Genomic DNA, 22,096 nt, shown 5'->3' with positions numbered 1-22,096 from the left:
AAGTGTCAAGCTCAGAAAAAGTAAGATTTGACAATTTACTATTTGACATCTGTGTAAATGAAATCTAATCTGTGGCGGTATGCGATGTTTCAATTTTCGTGATTTCAATTTTCATATTTTATTTACCTTTAATAATTAGTACATACAAGCATACACAAATGTACATTGCAAATAATAAAATATTTTTTTATAAAAATCTTTAGTCCGCTATGCTCGGATGGAATATTTTTGGAGAAAATGAGTGAAATAATTTTATAAACAGAGCTACACATACGTGACGGCAGAAGACCTTGTAGTTACTAGGTATTATAAATTTACGGACAGTTTTCCAAATGTGTTGTTTCGATAGATAATGGATCCAAGAATGTGTAGGAAAATCAGCAGTAGTGAAAGTCTTCCAGATGCAGAAAATGGGGAATTCGAAGTGTCGACCATTATTGCACCGCAGGAGAGTGAGGAGAATTTTTTATTGGAGGGCAATCTCGAACGGCACTCGGTTACATGGTTGGACGACGATCAAATCGAAGACTTAGATCTTAATTTAGACCATACTAACCTATTTTTTCATAGAGTCGATAGTGCAGATATAATTTATAGGAGCAAGAAGAAAAAATGTAAAATGGTAGGCAAGTATGTGATGGGCGACGTATTAGGCGAGGGTTCGTACGGCAAAGTGAAGGAGATGTTGGACTCGGAGACCCTGTGCCGGCGCGCCGTGAAGATACTGAAGAAGAGGAAGCTGCGGAGAATACCAAACGGAGAACAGAATGTACAGAGGGAGATCCAGCTGCTGCGAATACTTAGACATAAAAATGTGATAGAACTAGTCGATGTTATCTATAATGATGAGAAACAAAAAATGTATTTAGTTATGGAGTTTTGTGTTGGTGTGCTTCAGGTAAAGTATTCTTTATATATTAGCAGTAATCTCTTTAACTTCCTCTCTGCTTACCTTACAGGTACCGAACCTGGGTTCAAACCTTGGGTTGGTCTAGGAAATATTTATTTCTTACAAACAATACAGTTAGGAATTTGGTGATAAAATATTCTATTCTTAAGAGAGCAGAATAAGCCATTAGTTCTGGTGTTTACAATTAACTTATGAAAGTAATTCGAGCCAAACATTGCACACCAGCTTCATTCATTATTAACTACCCATATTCAGCTCACTGTTGTCCACCACACTGGCTCAATGTTGAATGTGGATTGGCAGATTTCACAGACATAGAGAATTACGAAAATTCTCAGTTTCGATGTTCTTTCCTTCACCGTCACATCCTAAACTTGCAAAACCTTAATTGCAATGGAGCAGTGTAGTAAATTTAAGCTCCAATTTTCATTAACGCTCTACAAAAATGTGTATTGTCCTGTAAGAACAGATTTTGAAGACCATTAAATATAGACATTATCATGATTATGATGATCATTTTTTGATATACAATGGTCGTCATTTTCATTCTAATACCTATATGTTATTATACTCTCCTTATTACTTGTAAGTGCTCTTGAGATGATAAATATGTAGGCAGTAATAATATTTTACAACAATTATTAATAATAATAAATAATAGACACCAGCTGACCTGTTTGTTGTGAATTGTTTATAGTCAGTTTCCTGTTTTTATTATTATTATTAATTATACATAAAATTTATTATTAAACTACTGTTGTTCTGATAAACAAATACAAATTTAATTGTAGGTAAATGAGTTTACCACAGCTATTAAATAGTCTTTAAGATGCTATGTAGAATCCAATTTGATATGGTGGTTTTTTAAAGTATCCTACTATATAGACAACTACCAAATATAAAATGGTAAAAGCTGGGATAATGATGTGGTATTTAAATATTAAACACCACATCAGTATGATAAAAAAGACAAATTCATTTTTATATAAAAAATATTTTAATTTAATACGAAATCACTCATTTCAATCTTACATTGTTACTTCAATGTAAGACTGTAACCTAATACAAATAAAAGTCAATTAACATCAAAAGTTCATGTTGACAATATAATAAAGTGTTTATCAGATATCAAGGGTATGGGGACAGTTGCCTCGGGAACCCTGCCAAACTTACACAAATGAAACGAACTGTCACCATACCCATGCTATCTGAAAAACACTATAGTGTAGTTAATAAACAATTTTGTTTCAGGATATGTTAGAGTCAACTCCTAGTAAAAAGTTTCCTCAACGACAAGCCCATGAATACTTCACACAGTTGCTCGACGGCTTAGAGTATTTGCACGGCCAGGGAGTTGTACATAAGGACATAAAACCTGGAAATTTGCTTCTAACTTTGGACCAAATGTTGAAAATCACTGATTTTGGTGTTGCCGAAGTTAGTATACTAAATATTAATTTAACCTTGTATTGTCACTTGTCAGTCATTGAAATTCAAACATTTGTATCCGTTTAGTTTGCTTTAAGCGATTCATATGAGATAATCATGTACATGTTTAGCTTATTTTACCTGCCTTTACAGATGCAGTATATGTTTTAAAGTAATTTAAACTTTAATCTGAAAAATCTATCTCTTAATTATTTTATAAATATTCTATTTTGAAATGAGGGTATGTCTTTAGTTATAAAGGGGAAGTTTTACAGACAGGCGTGTTAATGTGTGCAATACTTGAAAAACGTCAATAAAGCAGACACTTGTTCCAAATTATCATGTAAAAATCTGTAAGTGGTTGTTAAGCAACAGTACTAGGTACTGAGCAAAGTTTGACGTCACATGCTAAATACCACCCTACCAGCTAAGACGTACCGCTAAGCGGTTTAGCGTTCCGGTACAATGTTGTGTAGAGGCCGAAAGGAGTGTGCATTTTCATCCTCCTCCTAACAAGTAACCTGCTTCCATCTTAGATTGCATCATCACTTACCATCAGGTGAGATTGAAGTCAAGGGCTTACTTGTAAAAAATGAAAAAGAAAATATTTACCAGTGTGTTTCTGTAGTGTTAATATATCTTTAATTTGTACATACAAACATGTTAATGCTGTCACCTTAAAACCTTAAATAGAATAAATAAATTACAGTTTTCAATTGTTAAGTTGTCAATAATGGCAATTTTAAATATTTTGCAAAAAAAATCTGAGGTCTTGACATTATGCAAAGTTAAAAAACCTTGGCCCAGTGACTGTCAATACAGTGAATTAGAAAAACTAATTAATAACTAAAATGTTGCTGATATTTGTGTACAATATTTATTTGGTATTTTCTTATTTAAATAACCTCTGAAAGCTACTGATTTTAATAAAATACAACAATTCAGTATTGATGTTTTAAAATAAAGTAAAATCTAAGAATGGTCAGGGTCACTCAGCAGGTGATGTTTCTATACTAAAGCCATATGGATATGTGTATGTAATAAATACATTTTTTCACGCGGACGAAGTCGCGGGCATCTGCTAGTGAACAATAATCATAAACATACAAATTACAAAGATATTAGTAATTTTGTTTGAACGCCCATACAAATCTATCGATCATTATGACCGACGACGTCATTAAATCGTACCATTTTGTATGGAGCGTTTTTCAGGGAACCGCGGCAACGCTTCAAATCTGACCCTTTAAATCCCTGTAGCTCCGAAAGTAATGATCGGAGATACCCTGTTACTTTTACAAAATTGCTTTACTATTAGCATACTCCTGATTTGTATACGATTTAAAAAACTGTCATCATCCTTATTGGACCTGTTACAGTTTCATTATAATTTATAAGTATAGATAGATATAGTTTCAATATAAATGTAGATACCTACTATATTTTTTTGATAAATAATACGATGTTTTAGGCATTGGATATGTTTTCTCCAGAAGACACGTGTTACACAGGGCAAGGCTCGCCTGCGTTTCAACCACCCGAAATTGCAAATGGAGCTGAACAATTCTCGGGCATTAAAGTTGATATATGGAGTAGTGGAGTCACATTGTAAGTATCTAGTTTTATCTTGAATTATGAATATTTATATGTATTGTTACTTCTCAGTGTATTCTTATAGGTACAACTATGATCTATTTCTACATTCTTCGACTTCGCACTTGGTCCGCGTAAAATTTAGTTTTTTTACAAATCCCTCGGGAATCATGGATTTTTCCGGAATGGAAAATAGCCATGTGTTAATCCAGAGTAAAATCTATTTCCATTCCAAATTTCTGCCAAATCGGTTCAATAGTTGCGGCGTTAAAGAGTAACAAACATCTATACAAACTTTCGCGTTTGTAATATTAGGAGGATTGCTACCATTTTTGGGGTTTCGTAGTCATCTAGAAATCCTCAGAGTATCGCTATGTGTCTGTCCGCAGTTAAGCTCCGAGACTATAGGTACTAGGAAGCTTTAGTTTAGCATATTATGTGTACTCGTACATTAAGCACAAAGTAATTTTCGCGATAATTTATATGTAAGTCATTGAAATTCCAGATAGTCAATGTAAGCTATCGTAAAAATTTAAGATGTGGTTGTAATTTACACTTTTTTTTTGCGGACGATGTTTGTCACTTAGTATACACTGAATATCAGTGTATACTAAGTGACGCCCACAACATAAAGAAGAAAGATTTGATTGTTTGTTTGCATTGAATAGGCTCTGAAACTACTAGATCTATATGAAAAATTCACCATTATTATTCATCTAACGTAGGCTATATTTTATCCTTGTACTCCTACGGGAATGAGAATTAAGCGGGTGAAACACCGAGGTATCGTATCCGCCAGTAATCGACAAATCTATATCTATATTAATATTTATAGGTGGAGTTGTATTGTAGGGGGTAATCTCTTGAAAATTTTGTTTATCTCTAGAAAGTCACATTATATGTGAGTGTTATAGGCTATATTTATTATATATCCGTATTCTCATGAGAACGGGAACTACGCGGGTGAAACAGCGGAGCTAAGTAATCGATAAATAAATTTTCTAATTACTGTTGCAATTAATATTATTTTAGCGCTTCGTGTATGCGTACCGAAGCACTAAGGTAATAATAATTGCGACAGTAATGAAATTGTAATATGTATGATGATATGAATTTATTTATAATATTGGCAGTGACTCACAAACTGCTGATTTAAATCTTGAGTGTGTCAATATTATAAACTGACCTAAATCCATTTAACAATGGAAAATTCCTTTTGTATTACAATGCTTGTAAGGAAATGTATCTCTATACCTAATGTATTCTTTGTATGGCTGTCAATTTATACAATATTATTCAGTATTCTACAATGCCACCTCTGTTTACTTCAGAATAGGTATGTATGGCAATGGAACTATTTTCTGTTTATGATTATCTAGCATATACTCGTGCAGTATGGTGTCAGTGATTGAATCATTTAGATTTTTCACTGTGTTTACGAAAACTTACATTATTCAAAGATATAGTACGGCATTCCACATTGCATCTAAGGCATTTTGGCATTGGCATCGCATTTTAGGATTATTAGGACTAAAACATCATGCACCTTAATAATGCAAATAAAGGGTAGCCAATGGTATCTGTTCTTGAATCGAAACCCGGAGACGTGGCCTAAACAATCACATCTATAATGTATTATTACGGTTTTAATAATTTTCATTACCGAATTTAACAAACGCAGGTCATAACCTGCCAGTGAACGAAACAAGACTGCTAGAAAAAGTTTGCGTCTTTCCTCAAATACGGGTATAAGAGGGCCACGCCCCCTTCCTATTTCTATTGCTAAAACCGTTAGCTTTAGCGTTTTCTGTTCTGTGTCGTGATTAGAAACCACATAGGCTAACCATGACCAACGAGGCAGTTGAGACGTCGTGTATCTTTGCAGATATAATATGACGACAGGGCGGTACCCTTTCGAAGGCGACAATGTGTATCGGCTATTGGAAGCGATCGGGCGGGGGGAACCCGCGCCGCCGCCGCAGAATCTGGCGCCTTCACTGCAAGCGCTTCTGATACACATGCTGAAGAGGAATCCCGATGAACGACCTAATGTGCAGGAGATTAGGCGGCACGAGTAAGTTAATAGATGTTGTCCTAATTAACTTTTTTCTTTGATTGTGCAATCTAGGCCATCTAGGCAATCTAGGCCATTTGTTTAAAAGACATCTCCTGTAAGACTTGGACATCAGCTTAAAGAGTGGTTCGGACTTAACAAAGGGATATTTGTGAAGTAATTGAGATCAATTCTCAGTCCTGTATGCCGACGCTTCTGTAAAGTACTGCTTAAGTCCAAATAGAGGAACTTGGATTCGCCGCCTAAGCCGCTATACAGAAGTTAGTGTTGGGCTAAGATGGCAACACCTGTAATTAAGTCACAGTGTACAGCATCATCAAGCAATCGGGAAACTTCACGACATCTTTTCGTCCGGAATTCCTCAGTGCCTGAAGAGAAAAGTCTTCGAACAGTGCGTGTTGCGAGTGATGACCTATGGTTCCGAGACTTGGTCGCTAACTATGAGTCTCATAAGAACGCTCAGAGTGACACAGTGGGCTATGGAACGAGCTATGCTAGGAGTATCTCTGCGTAATCGAATCAGATATGAGGAAATCCGCAGATGAACCAAAGTGACCGACATAGCTCAACGAGTCGCGGAGCTGAAGTGGCAATGGGCGGGGCACATAGTTCAAACAGAGATGGACGTTGGGGTCCCAAAGTGCTGGAATGGTGACCCCGCACCAGGTGGACTGACGACGTCAAGCGAGTCGCAGGGATTCGCTGGATGCAGAAGGCTCAGTATCGTGATGTCGTATGTACAGCATCAGCTGTAATATCCGCCAAAAAGTATAGTTTGGCCTGTGTGCCAGGTGGTATAGACCTATTAACCAATATCACCTTCAACCAATACGGTAACAGGTACTAGCTGAAAGTGGGAGGATTTTTTTTTTATTGATGTTGGCAATGGTTTGTTCGCAGCTGGGTTCGCTCGCGGCCGCCACTATTGTCGGGCGAGACGCTCGTGGGGCCTCGCTCGCGGCGCTCGGACGAACTGCACAGCTCCACCGTCATCCCCTACCTCGTGGAGCGACACTACGCTTCCGCGCACCACTTCTTCACGGAACGGGAGTTGCGACACGGTAAGGAGTACTGTGTGCCACAGCTTAATCTGCTCACGGCATCCGATGTTGGCGGTATTGTGCCTGGAGCGCTCAAAATCACTCCGCAACTGTATTGGCATCGCCTTTCTCAAACTATATTTAAGGTAAGTGGGAGTGCGAGTTGCGACACGGTGAGTGCGAGTTGCGACATGGTGAGTGCGAGTTGCGACATGGTGAGTAAAACTTTGTTCCGCATTAGGATTTGCATGTGGCGCCTAATAATCCAGACGCCAAGCTAGCCCAATAGCTACCGAGCAAGAGCTGCGACACGGTTAACATCACTTGTGTCACATCTGGATCCGCTCGCGACATCCAATGTTGTTGCTTGTTGTTGCTCGGCGCGCTCAGAAGAGCTGCGCAACTAACCTTCATCCTCTATCTCGTAAGTAAGACTTTACGCTTCCTCACAACAATTCTTTACCGAGCGGGAGTTGCGACACGGTAAGTAGAACTTTGTTTCACAGCTGGATTCGCTCGTGGCATCCGATGTTGGCCGATTTGTCGCTTACAACGATCAGAAGAAAGCGTCGCCATCTCTTTTCTGGGCGATCGACACACAACAGGATATTCGATATCGATTTTCTTCAGGCTATATAACATGCAATTGCGTCCTTGCTTTTAATTTATTATATATTAAAATATAATATCTTCTTCTTAATCGTACACTCTTGGCAGAGTGGTCGTGGTTGCAGCGATGAGCGACGCCTTCTGTGCAATGCTCCGCCACTTTTGGCAAAATATAATATAGAGATATAACTTATAAAATAGAGATTTAAATTCAACTGCAAGAAGATTTTAAACATGGCGAAAGAGTGACTTAATTCTCATGTAGTTATTAAAAATTTTCCATGTTATTTATCACTCAATAAGTGTCAGTTAATGTCAAGCATGCGTAAATTCATACATTTACATTATTTTCATAAACATTCGATATGTAATTATTTCATCCCCCTATTCATTGTAAATAATTTGCAGATTCTGGCGAATTTCGCAAAGCGGGTCAAGTCCGGGCTCGTATTTGCTCTATGAGTTAGGTTCGTAGCATGATAACGAGTTGTGTTGCCCAAATAAAAATATACTGTGTGCCCCGGTACTGTATATCAAAGTCCTAAATAAATTAATTTTTAACAGTGAAATGCGTTTAATAATATGAAACTAACTAAATATAATTACTAATCATACTAATTGTAGATATAAAGGCGAAAGTGTGTGTGTAAGACTGTATGTTTGATACTCCTTCACCGCAACTATTGAACCGATTTGGCTGATAATTTAGAATGGACCCTGAACTGATTTTACCCTGGATTAACAAAGGCTACTTTTTTAACACTCTTATAATATTAGCTTCACTTGTAACTATTTATGTAAGATAATCTTCGAATCTTAATTTGACACAGTCTTCGATTAGGATGAAATTTTGCACACGCTCTGAGTTCTGATGACAACCAATGACTATCTAAGAAACTAGTTATTACTTACAAATCCAATATGGCGGCCTCCACAAAATGGCGGACTGGCTGTTTGAAATCCACCCACATGATATGGATATCAAATGAAAGGGTTTTCTGGGGTTAAACTAAAACATAGTCACGTGACTTAAATCTAATATGGCGGACGTTCAAGATGGCAAACAGGCTATTTGAAATGCACCCCCATGATGGGTATAAAGCGCGTTTTTTAGTTTTTTAAACTACTCATGTTATTACCCGAAAAATCCATTTTCTACGGTGATTTGTGAAAAAAGAGATTTATGCTAGTTTAACAAATGAGTATGGATCACGCTATATCGTCGTAAATACGACAAAGAATTTGTTTGTGTCAATTAATATTACCTTAACATAACAGCATTTGATAAAGACATCGATTTCATTCTTGAGACATACTCGAAGAATACTTCTCATCCCAGAAATGAGAGATTCTTTTATACTTAATAGCTATCGTTCAGTCTAGATGTATTTAATTATTAATAATATTAGTCTAGATCATCGATTCCCAAAGTGGTCCAGGTGGACCCCCAGGGGACTACGAAAGACTCGGCGGGGTTCTACGATTCGTAAGCGGGAGTCTGCGAAAATTTATCTGGTTTCATATTGAATGGGGAGTTTTCTAAATAAAATATTTGTTAATTGATTGCTTCCTTGTGTTGTAAGTAGATATCAAACATTAAAGTTGGCTGAAATAATTCACAGTACAATCAATTAATTAATTAACAAAGTATAATCAATTCTCACTATTTAAAAAAAAGTTATGTTATGGTGGCTGTTAATTCAGCTGCAACGAAAATTTTCATAGGTGAATCTAAACAAGTTTTGGATATTAGCAGGGGGTCCACCGGAACCAGTTAAATTAGAAAGTATTCTGTGAGAAAAAAAGTTTGAAAACCTCTGGTCTAGATATATAACAAAGTCCATATAAAAGCAAAACATCTTCGTTTCTATGTGGACGCTAAATTCGGATTGCTCTAAAACACCAACGTTAACATATCAAGCTATCATGCAATATTTCAGCGTACGCTCAAACATTTGTTATGATTATATTTCGCAGTACAGAATTGTTTACGTTACAGAATTAGGTGACGGCGGCTCCCGGACTATGTCTACCGCGGAGCTGTCGGACGCTGAGTCGACGCAGTGCAAGCGGCGCTGGCATTCCTCCTGTGGGCGGCTGCCGTCTTGCCGGCTCACGTGATCCTCGCACAACTAACAACAAACCTTATTGAGCAAGTACATAGGAGCTATTTTTCATTGCCGCTCGCTGTCGAATCATGTTTTATGACTGTTTCTGTTGACTATACCTAACTCGATTGTAATACAATATACCACACGCAAGCCTTATTGTCCGAGAGCTGGTGAACATTTTTAGAGTATGTATTTGAAATTGTGCTTGTGTAATACTTATTGAGTTGTATCGGGATACAGAAATGCATTCCGGACTAAAGGGTGGCGGTCTGGTTAAAAAATTTAAGGGTTGATTAAAATTTTTTTATCAGACGTTTTACCATTACTTCAATATTTAATTTTGCCAGTCAATTGCAAAGAGAAAATAAAAAGATGTTCATTTTGATGGGAAACAATTTACTTCTTAATTTTGAGAGTTGATAAAGCTTCATCCTGTGCATTGCATTTTTGTAATCAGATATGAAAAAAAAGTAATTAAAGTTTCAAATGCCACAAATACCTTCTTAAAATTATGCACCAGCTCTTGTACTAAGTATCAAATACAGTTCAATAGACCTTGAGCCGCATATGTACATTGTTATTAATATAATTGATACATAGCTTATTAAGTATTTTGTACTGACATATTGTATCGATGTTTGTTAAATTGACTTGTATTTGGAAGATCGAAGCAATGGCGATGACTGGTGAAGCATGTCTAATGTGGATTAAATAATTTAAACATTGAACCAAAATCTGCTGTAGCCAGACATACCTTATATTTTTTGAGAGCCGAAAGTCTGTCAGCGTATGCTCCTACGGTAGCCAATTATAAGAGTTTAGATCCTGGTGGCTTTGTAAGATATCAGGTTTAAGGATCCCAATCTTCAACTGTCCAAATATAAAGTGTATTTTTTTTACATATTCCTCAACATAATATGAGAAGTCATGTCTTCAGTCGTCAATCATTTATTTTTATTAAGTCTTACTTTGAGGCTAAGTAGTGATGCGTGTAACGTGTAAGTATATTTATTTATATTTAGTTACACGGCAATTCTTAAACACCGTTACAAGATAGGCGTCCACTTATCAGCCTCGTACGTATCGGACGCATCGCTTCAAATAGGATTTTTAATTTTACGGTAAATAAAATCCATTCGATGCGATCCGCACGACGCGGATCAGTGGACGCATTTGTATGACTTTCTATACAAAGAATACTAAAATCTGTTTGATGCGATGAAAATTAAACAATAGTTGACACGAAGCTAAGTGTCTGGCGACTTAATTCCTCATGATATCCTGTACAAAATATAAAAAATACGTTTTATACTCAGACAATTTAGGATCTGGAACCTTAACACCTGCTACCAAAACCACTAGGATCCAATCTCCTTAATAGGCATATGGTAATCCAATACATATGGTAGGAGTAACTGACAAATCTTTGGCCCTTATAAATTCAGGCTTTTGCAGACTAACATTTTATATTTTTTAATTGCTTTATTCCTTGTTGATTTATAAAGTTTAAATGCTTAAACCATCATGCGCCATTATTGTTGAGGTATTTTAACTTGATACAAATTATGGAATAATTTACTATAGTCAATCTGTTCCCAGAAGCGCGGTTGGCTTTGGAATGTAGTAGATTTTGAGTGTATCATTAAACTGATGGTTGGTTTCGTTAATATTTAAAGTGCCTTTATAAACAAAGAGCCAGCGACAGACAGACAAATTTCATTTTATAAAAGCTGTAAGTTTGTCAACTCATGGCCCTGGTAAGTACGATAGAGAATTTGGACCGTGTTTACTTTGGGAAGTCGCTAGAGACCCTTAAAGTTTTACCTCACATTGTGTTTTTCAAAGGGTTGCCCTGTAGCTATGTGACTGACAATTAGGGATATAATTTCTAATATTATTGTACCGGGGAAAATATTTAAAAAATACACTTTGTGCTTAGACGATCAAGGATCTGGATCCTTAAATCCTACTAACTACGGTACAAACTCCATAAATGACTACTTTACTACTTGACAGACAGCGTGTTGGTATGTAAGGGCTTCTGCACATCACGTTTTTTAAACGCGCCGTCGATGCTCTTTTGAAGCGATACAAACGCGATGTTAACACGCGTGTGTATTAATACAAACGACAATAAACTGCTCTGTAGGATATAAGCGTGCCGTCGAAGCACGTTTCTAAAGCGCATGTCAAGCAACAAAGCGTCTAATAAACGTGGTGTGCACTGGCCCTAAAACTAAAACGAATCCTCAGTTTATACACACTTGATCTGATGATCTTGATTTTACGAATGTACCGAATGTACGAATTGGGGATTCGTAAGATCGCGACCGACTCGAGCTTCAACGCCAATTTACGAGTAAACGCGGGACAAGCGCGGATTTCGTGTGCTCGTTTTTTTGTCGGTCGTCTCTAGTGCTCTTTTAGACGGGAAGCCCTTAGAAATTGCTTAAATAGCTTATAGGCTAGGACTGACCACATTTCCATAAGCGAACCGGACTTTCATGAATAGATTGATTATACGTACAAATACTTTGATTGATTAATTGAATGATGTTATATTGTTATGTAACCAAATATTCGTCAAGTAAATGCTACTCAGGGTTGCATTATTTGAAGTTGCATTTCGCTACTCGCATTTAAAGAAATGTTGATGAATTAAACACAAAGTACTTTGGCTCCAAGATGTGAGGATCATGAACCCCACCGACGGATGTCATCCGAATGTTATCTATAGGATCCTCTAATTCCAATCTAGTAATTACAACTAATTACTAATTACAAATAAGTCTCAATAGTGCAACGGTTGTGGCTGAGTTCAAGGTCATACTTTCGAACCCCGTCCGTTGGACTAATGTCGTACCCCACAAGAAAGTCCTTCCAACTAATTGAAAGAGTAAGGGAATATTGGTAAATTAAAAAAAATACTAAAAATTGTTTTTAAAAACAAAAATAACAAGATTTCACAAAAGTGAATAAATAAAGGAAAAAAATTGTAACCTTATATCTTCTACTTCCGATGTTTAAAAAATAAATTATAAATAATAATTATTGCAGAAAATAATGAGATAAATAAAATACTACTTTTTTACTATCGCAGATTCATGAATTTAAAAGTTTTTTAAAAGAATACATTCCTACACTTAATATGTATTCTGTACAAATGTAAAAAACATAGTTTTTTACGTTTACGTAATGAATAATATACACTGGACATCTTGATGGCGTAATCATTGAAAAAGCAAAACATCGCGAGGTCATTTATAAAGTAAACTACAAAGATTTTAATGATGTCATACGCATTTTTAGCAATGTAAGGGTTCATTTACACGAGCAACACGTTGCCAACGATAGCTGGCAACTGCTACCGACGACTGTAGTCGACGGTAGCAGTTGCCGTTGACTGCCGCTAAGACGTCGGTGGCTGCAGTCGACTGCCGTCGACTGCCGCTGAGACGTCAGCGACTGCAGTCGACTGCCGTTGACTGCCTGCAGTCGTCGGTAGCAGTTGCTACTCGTGTAAATGTACCCTTACACATACCATGCGCTTGTAGCAGTCTGCGATGAACATTACAAATTCAATAGAACTGGAATTTGTAACACTTCAATTGAATTGGGACGTGTCAAAAGGATTACTTTGTAAACATTGTTCAATACAAACGTGATGGCAGAATAAAGTGGAATGAAGGTTCCTAAGTAATTTAGGTTTCGAAGGATGCCAAGATTAATGGCTACTTTTGTATTGTTAAAAAACCGGCATGTTGAGTCCACGGTTCAAGAACGCATCAATAAAGAACAAGCATAGTGTGATAAATTTTGAATACCTAACCTCATGAGCTTAAGCTTAATAATAGTTATTCCTGTGTCTACCTTCTATATATGCTCGGGAGTATTTCCCATAACTCCGAGGTGTTGACGAGTCCACTTATAGGAACCAAACCGCATACCTAATATTTTTATAACTAAAAAATAAAAACTTTTAAAAAATATTTAAAACTTTTATACAAAGTAATTCAAATAATTCCGACTATCCATGTAACACACGCCTTTATCCTATCCTTGCAATTTGAAATTTTAAAATTTGGCTACAACATAATTATAAGGATGCGTAAAAGGGACACATTTTAAGATCTAAATAAAAAGAAGAAAAGAAATATTATTTACTCCGAAATTTTAGATCACATGAAAAATGTTCTTAGAACATTTTTAATTTATTTTCGATAAAGAAAATAAATAACCTGAGAGTTATAGGAAATACTCCCCAGCACCCTGTATATACATCATTGGATCTTAGATCCTTTTTAAAAACAGCCCAACCATGACAGCTTCTTCATGATAGTTTAGATGTTCTTATGATTATTTAAGTCCCTTATTTAATTCAATCAGATGGCTGAAAACGAATCGATTTAAACGAAAAAAATTTTAATGTCAGGGGTTTGGAAAAAGTGTTATATTTATTAATGAATGTGTTTAAATACCATCGCGTACCAACCCAAATTACAAATGTATCTAACGAATTTAGCCTATCTTTGAGTAGCGTGGAACGAAACTAAATTACAGTTATTAGATTCTTGAGTCTCTGAGGTTAGACGAACAGACAGACAGTCATCGTTATACTATAAACTCAATAGTGTCTTATGTCCATTGATACTAAACTTAGGAACCCTTAAAATCTGAAAGTTTCGGCCTTGACTCTTTGAAAAATTCACCTTTTCAATTAGCTAATAACTCAGACCAATTATTGTATAGGACCTGCCTCGCTAGACGTTACTTTTCTGTCAAAGTATATGATCAACGATCTAATGCGATTATAAAAACTGTCTCTATAGAATCGATGTTAAATAGTTGTAATCGTGTTCGTCGGTTAAAGAGCTCCGTAAAAATACCGTTTTGTGTAATTGAATTGTGTATAAAACGGGCAAAAACTTCTAGTTTAGTATAAGATATATACAAAATCTAAGCTCGTTTTCCTCAAAAAATGACAGACGATTTTGTTTGTGACTATGGGTGCGATACAGGTCCTTCTATGTATAATTGGTCTGAGGCAAATAAGGATAGTTCATTAATAAATAACAATTTACATCTTGGCAATATTCTATGTCAAAAGCACAACTTCCATGCATCTATGTACAATAATGCATACGAGCATGGGTTTATTGTAAGGATTTTCAAAATTTTAACGTAGATTATTATATTATGGATTTTATAAAATTGTTCATGACCATTATTGCTAATTAGGTGTGAAAAAGAAGTAACTATTTTTATAATTATAAAGAGCAAAGTTTTTTAAATCGCTTCAAACTTTAATAATTATTTAAAGTCAATATTGTAATAACAAAATATATAAAATTAGGACAATAATATTGTAAAATAAAATGTAGTGCAATATTTTTCTTAACATTTATTAGATGTAGTGAAATGCGACTTCTTTTTGAACAAAAAAAAAGAAATATTTAAAAACAAAATGTAGTTGCTGTTGCAATAAACTAAACAGTGGCAATAAAATGTAGATTAAAAACACACGAAATTCTGTAATAAAAAAAAATAGTAACAATTTTTTTTTTAAATATTAACCTAAGAGTCAAAGGGGCTGTATCGTAAATGCCTAAAAGTAGTAATAGCTCGGTTGTACCAACGGAATACATTTTTCTATTCCATTGTCATACCGCTGCGCTGTGAAAAAAAAAGCAAGCAAGTGATATCTTCTCGTATAACCAACATTAACAAGTGTCTTATAAAGTAGTGATTTAATAGAAAAATAAAAAAGTTTCTTACTAATTACACATATGTACTTAAGTAATATATTCTAAACGCTCCGATTAATATATTCCTTACTAATTCTAGATATGGGTATTCTACTTTCGGAAGGGTTTCACTTGGGTTTTAACAGTAAGATGTGTACAGAAACGTTGTCTGTAAGTGGTTGATAAGCAGGTTTTTGGTAAACGGGTTTCGTTATCACACGCCTACCCCTGTATAAAATAATGTAGCAATGCGTTTCCTCTGTGCTGACACAGTACCCTGTTTACACACAGAAACGTGTTTGTGCACCTTACTACTGCATCCAAAGGTTGTCTTCCTGAAATAGAATAACTATAACATTATAAACATAACGATATAGCCCCTGTATAGCCTTTAGGTTTGCTAAAAACACTTAATTTTATCATCATGTGTGTTAGAGTTAAATGTTCATTTTTGTAAATGAGTAATTGCCTTATTATTAAACGTAGAAAATAGATCAATCTAATGAAAAGGTCCAATGGATAGGAAGGAAATTTTACTTATATTTAAATAGTTTATAGGTTAGTTGATCTTTTTTATTCCACGTTTATTAATAATGCGATTTTTAGAACATGTTGCAAACGAAATGTAATCGAGTGTTATTCATATTTCTCCTTGAATGTGACCAACGCAAAAATGAATTGAGCCATGTCAATAACTAGCTATGTCTCGCAGTTGCGTTTGCGTCTAAAATACAGAATGTCCCGTAATTATTATTAATGGATCAAACAGAAGTGGAAGATGAAGATACATCACTTAATTATGTAAAAATAATTGAGATATTTAGATGATGTATGTTTATTTTGGGACATCCTGTATATCGTTTATATTATTTTACGAGTTTGTCTTAAACATTTAGATTTTAAAAAATAATCATATGGACCAATTCACTTTTGTGATATTTACATTGAACAGGAGTACTGAATAATAATTATTATTACTATAAACTTTAGTGTTCCCATTTTGTGTTAAATGTTAGTATTTTATAATAAAAAAATTAACTCATGTTTTGTCCAAAAGTATCATCCTATAAGTATAAAGTTTGGAATTCATGTAGACAAATAATCTGAAATTCAAATTATTACAAACTTATCTCGTTATTCAAGACACCTCACTTTTTCGTCAATTATTAACTTTTGATAATTAACTGCATTCATTTTTATAATCTTAACGGTAATATTATGTATTTTTTCATTTAATTACTCTTAATTTATATAACTCATTACACATTCACATTATTACGTTAGTTAACATAATATTAAAAAAATTATTTATGATTTCTGTCTTTTTACTCGTAGTACACTCAAAGGCTTAAGTTGGTCCCGTCCATCTCATTTGGAGATCTGCCGCGTGGTCTAATTCTCTCAACTCTTCTTTGAACAACAAGATGTTCATTCTAGATACGTATGGGAGCTTGTACCCAGTGGTGTAATTGTAAACCATCTGAGGCGTGGCGTATTCATTGGATGGGCTCCCAGAAATATCGTCACATTTTTTTAAATGTTAGATTACTTTTGTGCTTATGACCTCGCACGCTATGAACCCTTATAGTCTGGCAAGTTCGTTGATGACACTGCCATGATATGCGGGCGACGGGGGGAAAGACTGCGCGGGTGTGGAATCGTGCGTGCGGGGTAGTGAGGTGCATCTGTCGTGGGTTTTTCATTCATCGCTACACGCCCCCCGGCCCGCGCGGACAAAGTTGCCAAGCTATGTGCTCGTGGCATTTTTCCACTCCACCACTCTGTAGTTACGCCAATGCTTGTTCCCTAGATGATAGTTACTTGTTAGTGTGATATGCTGTCTGATAATATTATTTATCCTAAAAATCTCAAAACACCAAGCGAAGGTTGAATCACGAAGTCTAAATTGTGTAGTCAAATTACATATACATTAGTTATCTTGAGATCATTTTCAAACAAGTTCATATCTATTTAAAATATAACCTGCAATTTATGAATAGCTATTGAATGGAATTGTACAAGAGCATTCTTTCATAAATGCAGCGCACTGTACCTTCAATAAAGGCCTAGTTCCCATTGTTGGATTCCACGGCCATTGTATCGGTACACAGCGAATTACTTGACACCGCATAATACGTACAGGCTTATTGGAATTGGAACGTTATTTATAACTATGTTTAGAGCCGTGATAGCCCAATGGATATGACCTCTGCTTCCGATTCCGGAGAGTGTGAGTTCGAATCCGGTACGGGGCATGCACCTCCAACTTTTCAATTGTGTGCATTTTAAGAAATTAAATATCACTGTGTCTCAAACGGTGAGGGAAAAACATCGTGAGAAAACCTGCATACCAGAGAATTTTCTTAATTCTCTGCGTGTGTGAAGTCTGCCGATCCGCATTGGGCCAGCGTGGTAGACTATTGGCCTAACCATTCTCATTCTGAGAGGAGACTCGAGCTCAGCAGTGAGCCGAATATGGGTTGAAAATGATGAACCCAGTCAAACTTCGCTTGACTTGTTCCACTTGACAACTTCACTCTTGGCTGGTACAGTTGAAAAGCAACCAATAAGTTATCGTCAACTAACAGAAACTTTAGCCGCTTCTGTAATAGATTATTTTTGGCACCTTAACACATTCGCACACTGTGCTTGGCAATTTCGTTGGGGGCGTGTAGCGATGAATGAATAGTCCACGACTGATGCACGTCACTTTCCCACACGCACGATTCCACACCCGCGCAGTGTCTCCCCCTGTCGCCCGCATATCATGGGAGTGTTATCAACGAACTTGCCAGACTATAAAAAAATCATCCCCACTACATGCATGTAGTGATAGCCCAAAAAACAACGTTTTTAATTGATATACTCATGTTAAATTACAGCTTTAAGTGCGAGTGTGAAAGTAATAAAAATTGGTTTTCATTTTTTCCCTTTTAAAGCGTCACATCTGTTTATTTTTTCATTAGTATATCATATTTTCCGGTAGGTAGGGGTCATTTGATAATTACTAGCTATAGCCATCTATGTTTTGCATTTTATGTAAACAAAATCGGCTTAGTGTCTGAATTTACTTATTTTGTTGTGAAATAATCATGTTAATGCAGTTATATGAATAGGCTGTATTTTTAGCCACGTAATGAGATTTACCATATAAGTAATTTTCCTTTGAAATAAATTATTCAGTTTTGTAGCGATATTTAGGAATTTTGACGAAAAAGTGAGGTGATCGTTTCCTTGTACCCAAATTGTTGTGTGACGCTTGACGGACGTACTCGTATGTGCACACTGCACAGTGCCTGAACTGATTATGAGCAATCTAATACGGATTACATACAAAAAAATATTAATATATTGTAAATAAAATGTCATAAGAATTGTATGTTGGTACTTTCATTTATCACCTTAACCTTAATACATACTAGTAGATAACTATTGTTTACAGGCAAAGTTAGTCGAAATTATTTCAGATATTCTCTGCATTATAGATTTATTTTCATTTTAATTCTCAACATGTGAGCCCTTGCAATACGTACAATCTCACCTGATGTGATGATAGATGATGTGATGATAGTGATGATGCAATCTAAGATGGAAGCGGCCTAACTTGTTAGGAGGAGGATGAAAATCCACACCCCTTTCGGTTTCTACACGACATCGTACCGGAACGCTAAATCGCTTAGCATGCGATTTCGAAAGGTACCTGCTGGTGAAAACCTGCCTTAGATAAATAAAGGAAACTATCGAATTCCCTAACCAGCTTTATACCTACAGTCAACATAGTTTTTATTCCAGTAGGAATATCCCCAACAGTTACTAATTCAAAATATTCTGGTATTTTTTACTTACTTTTAGGACTGTAAGGGGTTACAAACTTTTTTAGGTGTGTAAGTAAATTCCAATACACATTCAGAAACAAGAGATAACCGTGTCGCAAGCCATTCACGACACCATTCCCAGCGACAATGTGCGGAAGTGCGCGGAGTGGCCGCAAAGCACCTTCCGCCATATCAGGCGTCAGGCGTCAGGCGTCACCAACTAGACCACTGTGTCAGGCCATACCGCGGAATAACTTGTCGCAATATATTATTATTATTATTTTCATAATTATCAGCGTATAAGGGCCCACTACTGGGCCGGGCTTCTCTCCTTATAGGAGAGGGGATATGGAGCTTATGGAGAATATCGTTCATAACCACTATCAGATTTTATTGAATGACTGGGACCGACGCGTTTCTTAAGCTAGGGTTCCGCCGAAAATTTATGAAACAAAAAGGGTTCCGAAGTCAAAAGAATTCGGGAACCGCTACGCTATCACCGCCGCATACTATGGACACAGTATACAATATGTATATAAAAAAAAATACAATATATTTATATGTTTACTCTACTATGGACCATATCGTTTACCTAACAGTAGGTACGTACCTAGTCTAGCCATAGTGTAACGCGTGAAGAATCTCGCTCGCTCCGTTATCGTTTTGGAAAAACTGGTCAGTGAGGCGGTTAGAAATTATTTTGAATTTGTCGCTATGTGATCACTTGCATCCTGCGTGAATTAGTGGAAACAGAGAGGTACCTACCTAATGACTTGGTGTTTAAGTACAAGGTATAAGTTGATACTTTAATGTAGGTACTATTTTTAATTTTTGCTCCAGATGTACCTACCAGGCGATGACTCATTAATTTTACGAGTTCACTTACAATGTAAGTAAGTACCTATAGGTAAATCATCATTATCAGCCGATGGACGTCCACTGCTTGACATAGGCCTCTTGCATGGACTTCCAAGCACAACAGTCTCGGGAGTTCGAGAAGCCCCCTAGTAAGGGGTCGACTAACACTAGTGTGGGGTCGCCATTCCAGCACCTTGGGATCCCAACGGCAATTTTAACCACGTGGCCCATTGCCACTTCAACTTCGCGACTCGCTAAGCTATGTCAGTGACTTTGGTTCGTTAGCATATCTCCATATTACTGATTCGTTCACGCAGAGAAACTCGAAGCATAGCTCGCTCCATCGCCCGCTGATATAGGCACAAAATACATAAAGGTAAGTAAATAACTACTGGTAAAGTTAAAGTCTGGAAAGTATTTTTGGCAAATAAAAAGTTGTGAAAAGACGACTTGTGCCAGCGAAAGAAATTTTAATACTTTTTTTATTCTGTACAAGTTAGACCTGGACTACAATCTCACCTGATGGTAAGTGATGATGCAATCTAAGATGGAAGCAGGCTAACTTGTTAGGAGTAGGATGAAAATCCACACCCCTTTCGGTTTCTATACGACATTGTACTGGTAAGCTATATCGCTTGGCGGTACGTCTTTGCCGGTAGAGTGGTAACTAGCTACGGCCGAAGCCTCCCACCAGCCAGACCTTAACCAATTAAGAAAACCTCAATCGGTCCAGCTGGATCTAGGCCCTTGATACCTGCTACCTCCCAAAACCACCACGAACCAATCACCATAGTTGCCTAACGTAGGTATTGACTAAAAAGCTTAAATAAATAAAAATAAAAATAAAAAAGCCTTTTATTTCCAGTACAAACATATACACTTTTGTGAGAATTACCTACTTTTAAAAATTAATATGTAACTATTCTATGGTATTTATTTAAAAAAAAACTATATTTTGCTGGAACCCCCCTCAGGTAAAGGCCTCCTCCAAAGATTTCCATTTTTCCCGGTCTATAGCGATTTGAAGCCATTGTGGGCCTGCATTTTTTTTAATATCATCGTCCCATCTAGAGTATGGTCTACCTCTGTAGCGTTTGCCCGCTGGACCTTTCCATGATGTCACGGTTTTGGTCCATCTTTTGTCTTTGAGTCTGGCTATATGCCCAGCCCAGTATAAAAAGCTTAAATAAGAAGAAGAAAGTCTGGCCATCTCATACTCTTTTCCAACATCGAGTATACAGATACCCAATAGATACTCTTTTAGAAGAAAAACAGGTTAATTTTAATAAATACCAATCACATATTTGTAATTAATCAATTAGTATATGGTTTGTACAAGTTTTATTAGATAGAGTTTCTTAAATATGTGCAAGCATAAGTAGCTCTCCAAGATGTTACCTACTTACGTAGGTAGGTACTAGCTAGGTCGTGAAAGGATGTGCCGAGGATAGCGGCTAGTCGCTTTGGTCCTTGACTCAGCAATAAACACAGTTACAATGTTATACAAGTTATTTAGCACACAATCATCGAAATTTTAACATCTGTGTGTTATGTGTTATGTAATTTTAACAAACTAAATAGGTATATACTTACATCAATGATTTAATAAATTATAATTGACTTACATAAATACCTACTAAGTATCAATGTCCTGTAGTTTCAGGCTTAGGTTACACGAAACTAATTAGCCTATAGTTTCATAATGATCATCTACAGCAACCCATATTCGGCTCACTGTTGAGCACGAGACTCCTCTCAGAATGAGAGGGGTTAGGCCAATAATCCACGCTGGTCCAATGCGGATTGGCAGATTTCACACATCTAGAGAATTAAGAAAATTCTCAGGTATGCAGGTTTCCTTACGATGTTTTCCTTCATCATTTGAGATACTTGTTATTTAATTTCTTAAAATAC

At 36.3% G+C, this 22,096-nt stretch overlaps 1 protein-coding gene across 1 annotated transcript; it reads left to right on the top strand.

The window, feature by feature from the left end:
- The first annotated feature begins 68 nt into the window (after positions 1–68).
- Positions 69–18,888, top strand: LOC112043719 (serine/threonine-protein kinase stk11). Its single transcript, XM_024079248.2, has 6 exons — positions 69–898; positions 2,162–2,347; positions 3,810–3,946; positions 5,817–6,005; positions 6,906–7,066; positions 9,654–18,888. The coding sequence occupies exons 1-6, from the start codon at positions 353–355 to the stop codon at positions 9,773–9,775; spliced, it is 1,341 nt and encodes a 446-aa protein (XP_023935016.1). The 5' UTR covers positions 69–352; the 3' UTR covers positions 9,776–18,888.
- Positions 18,889–22,096: the final 3,208 nt, after the last annotated feature.

This window comes from Bicyclus anynana, chromosome 7 (assembly GCF_947172395.1).
Source record: "Bicyclus anynana chromosome 7, ilBicAnyn1.1, whole genome shotgun sequence".
NCBI lineage: Eukaryota > Metazoa > Arthropoda > Insecta > Lepidoptera > Nymphalidae > Bicyclus > Bicyclus anynana.
This window is presented reverse-complemented; position numbering and strand designations above follow the sequence as displayed.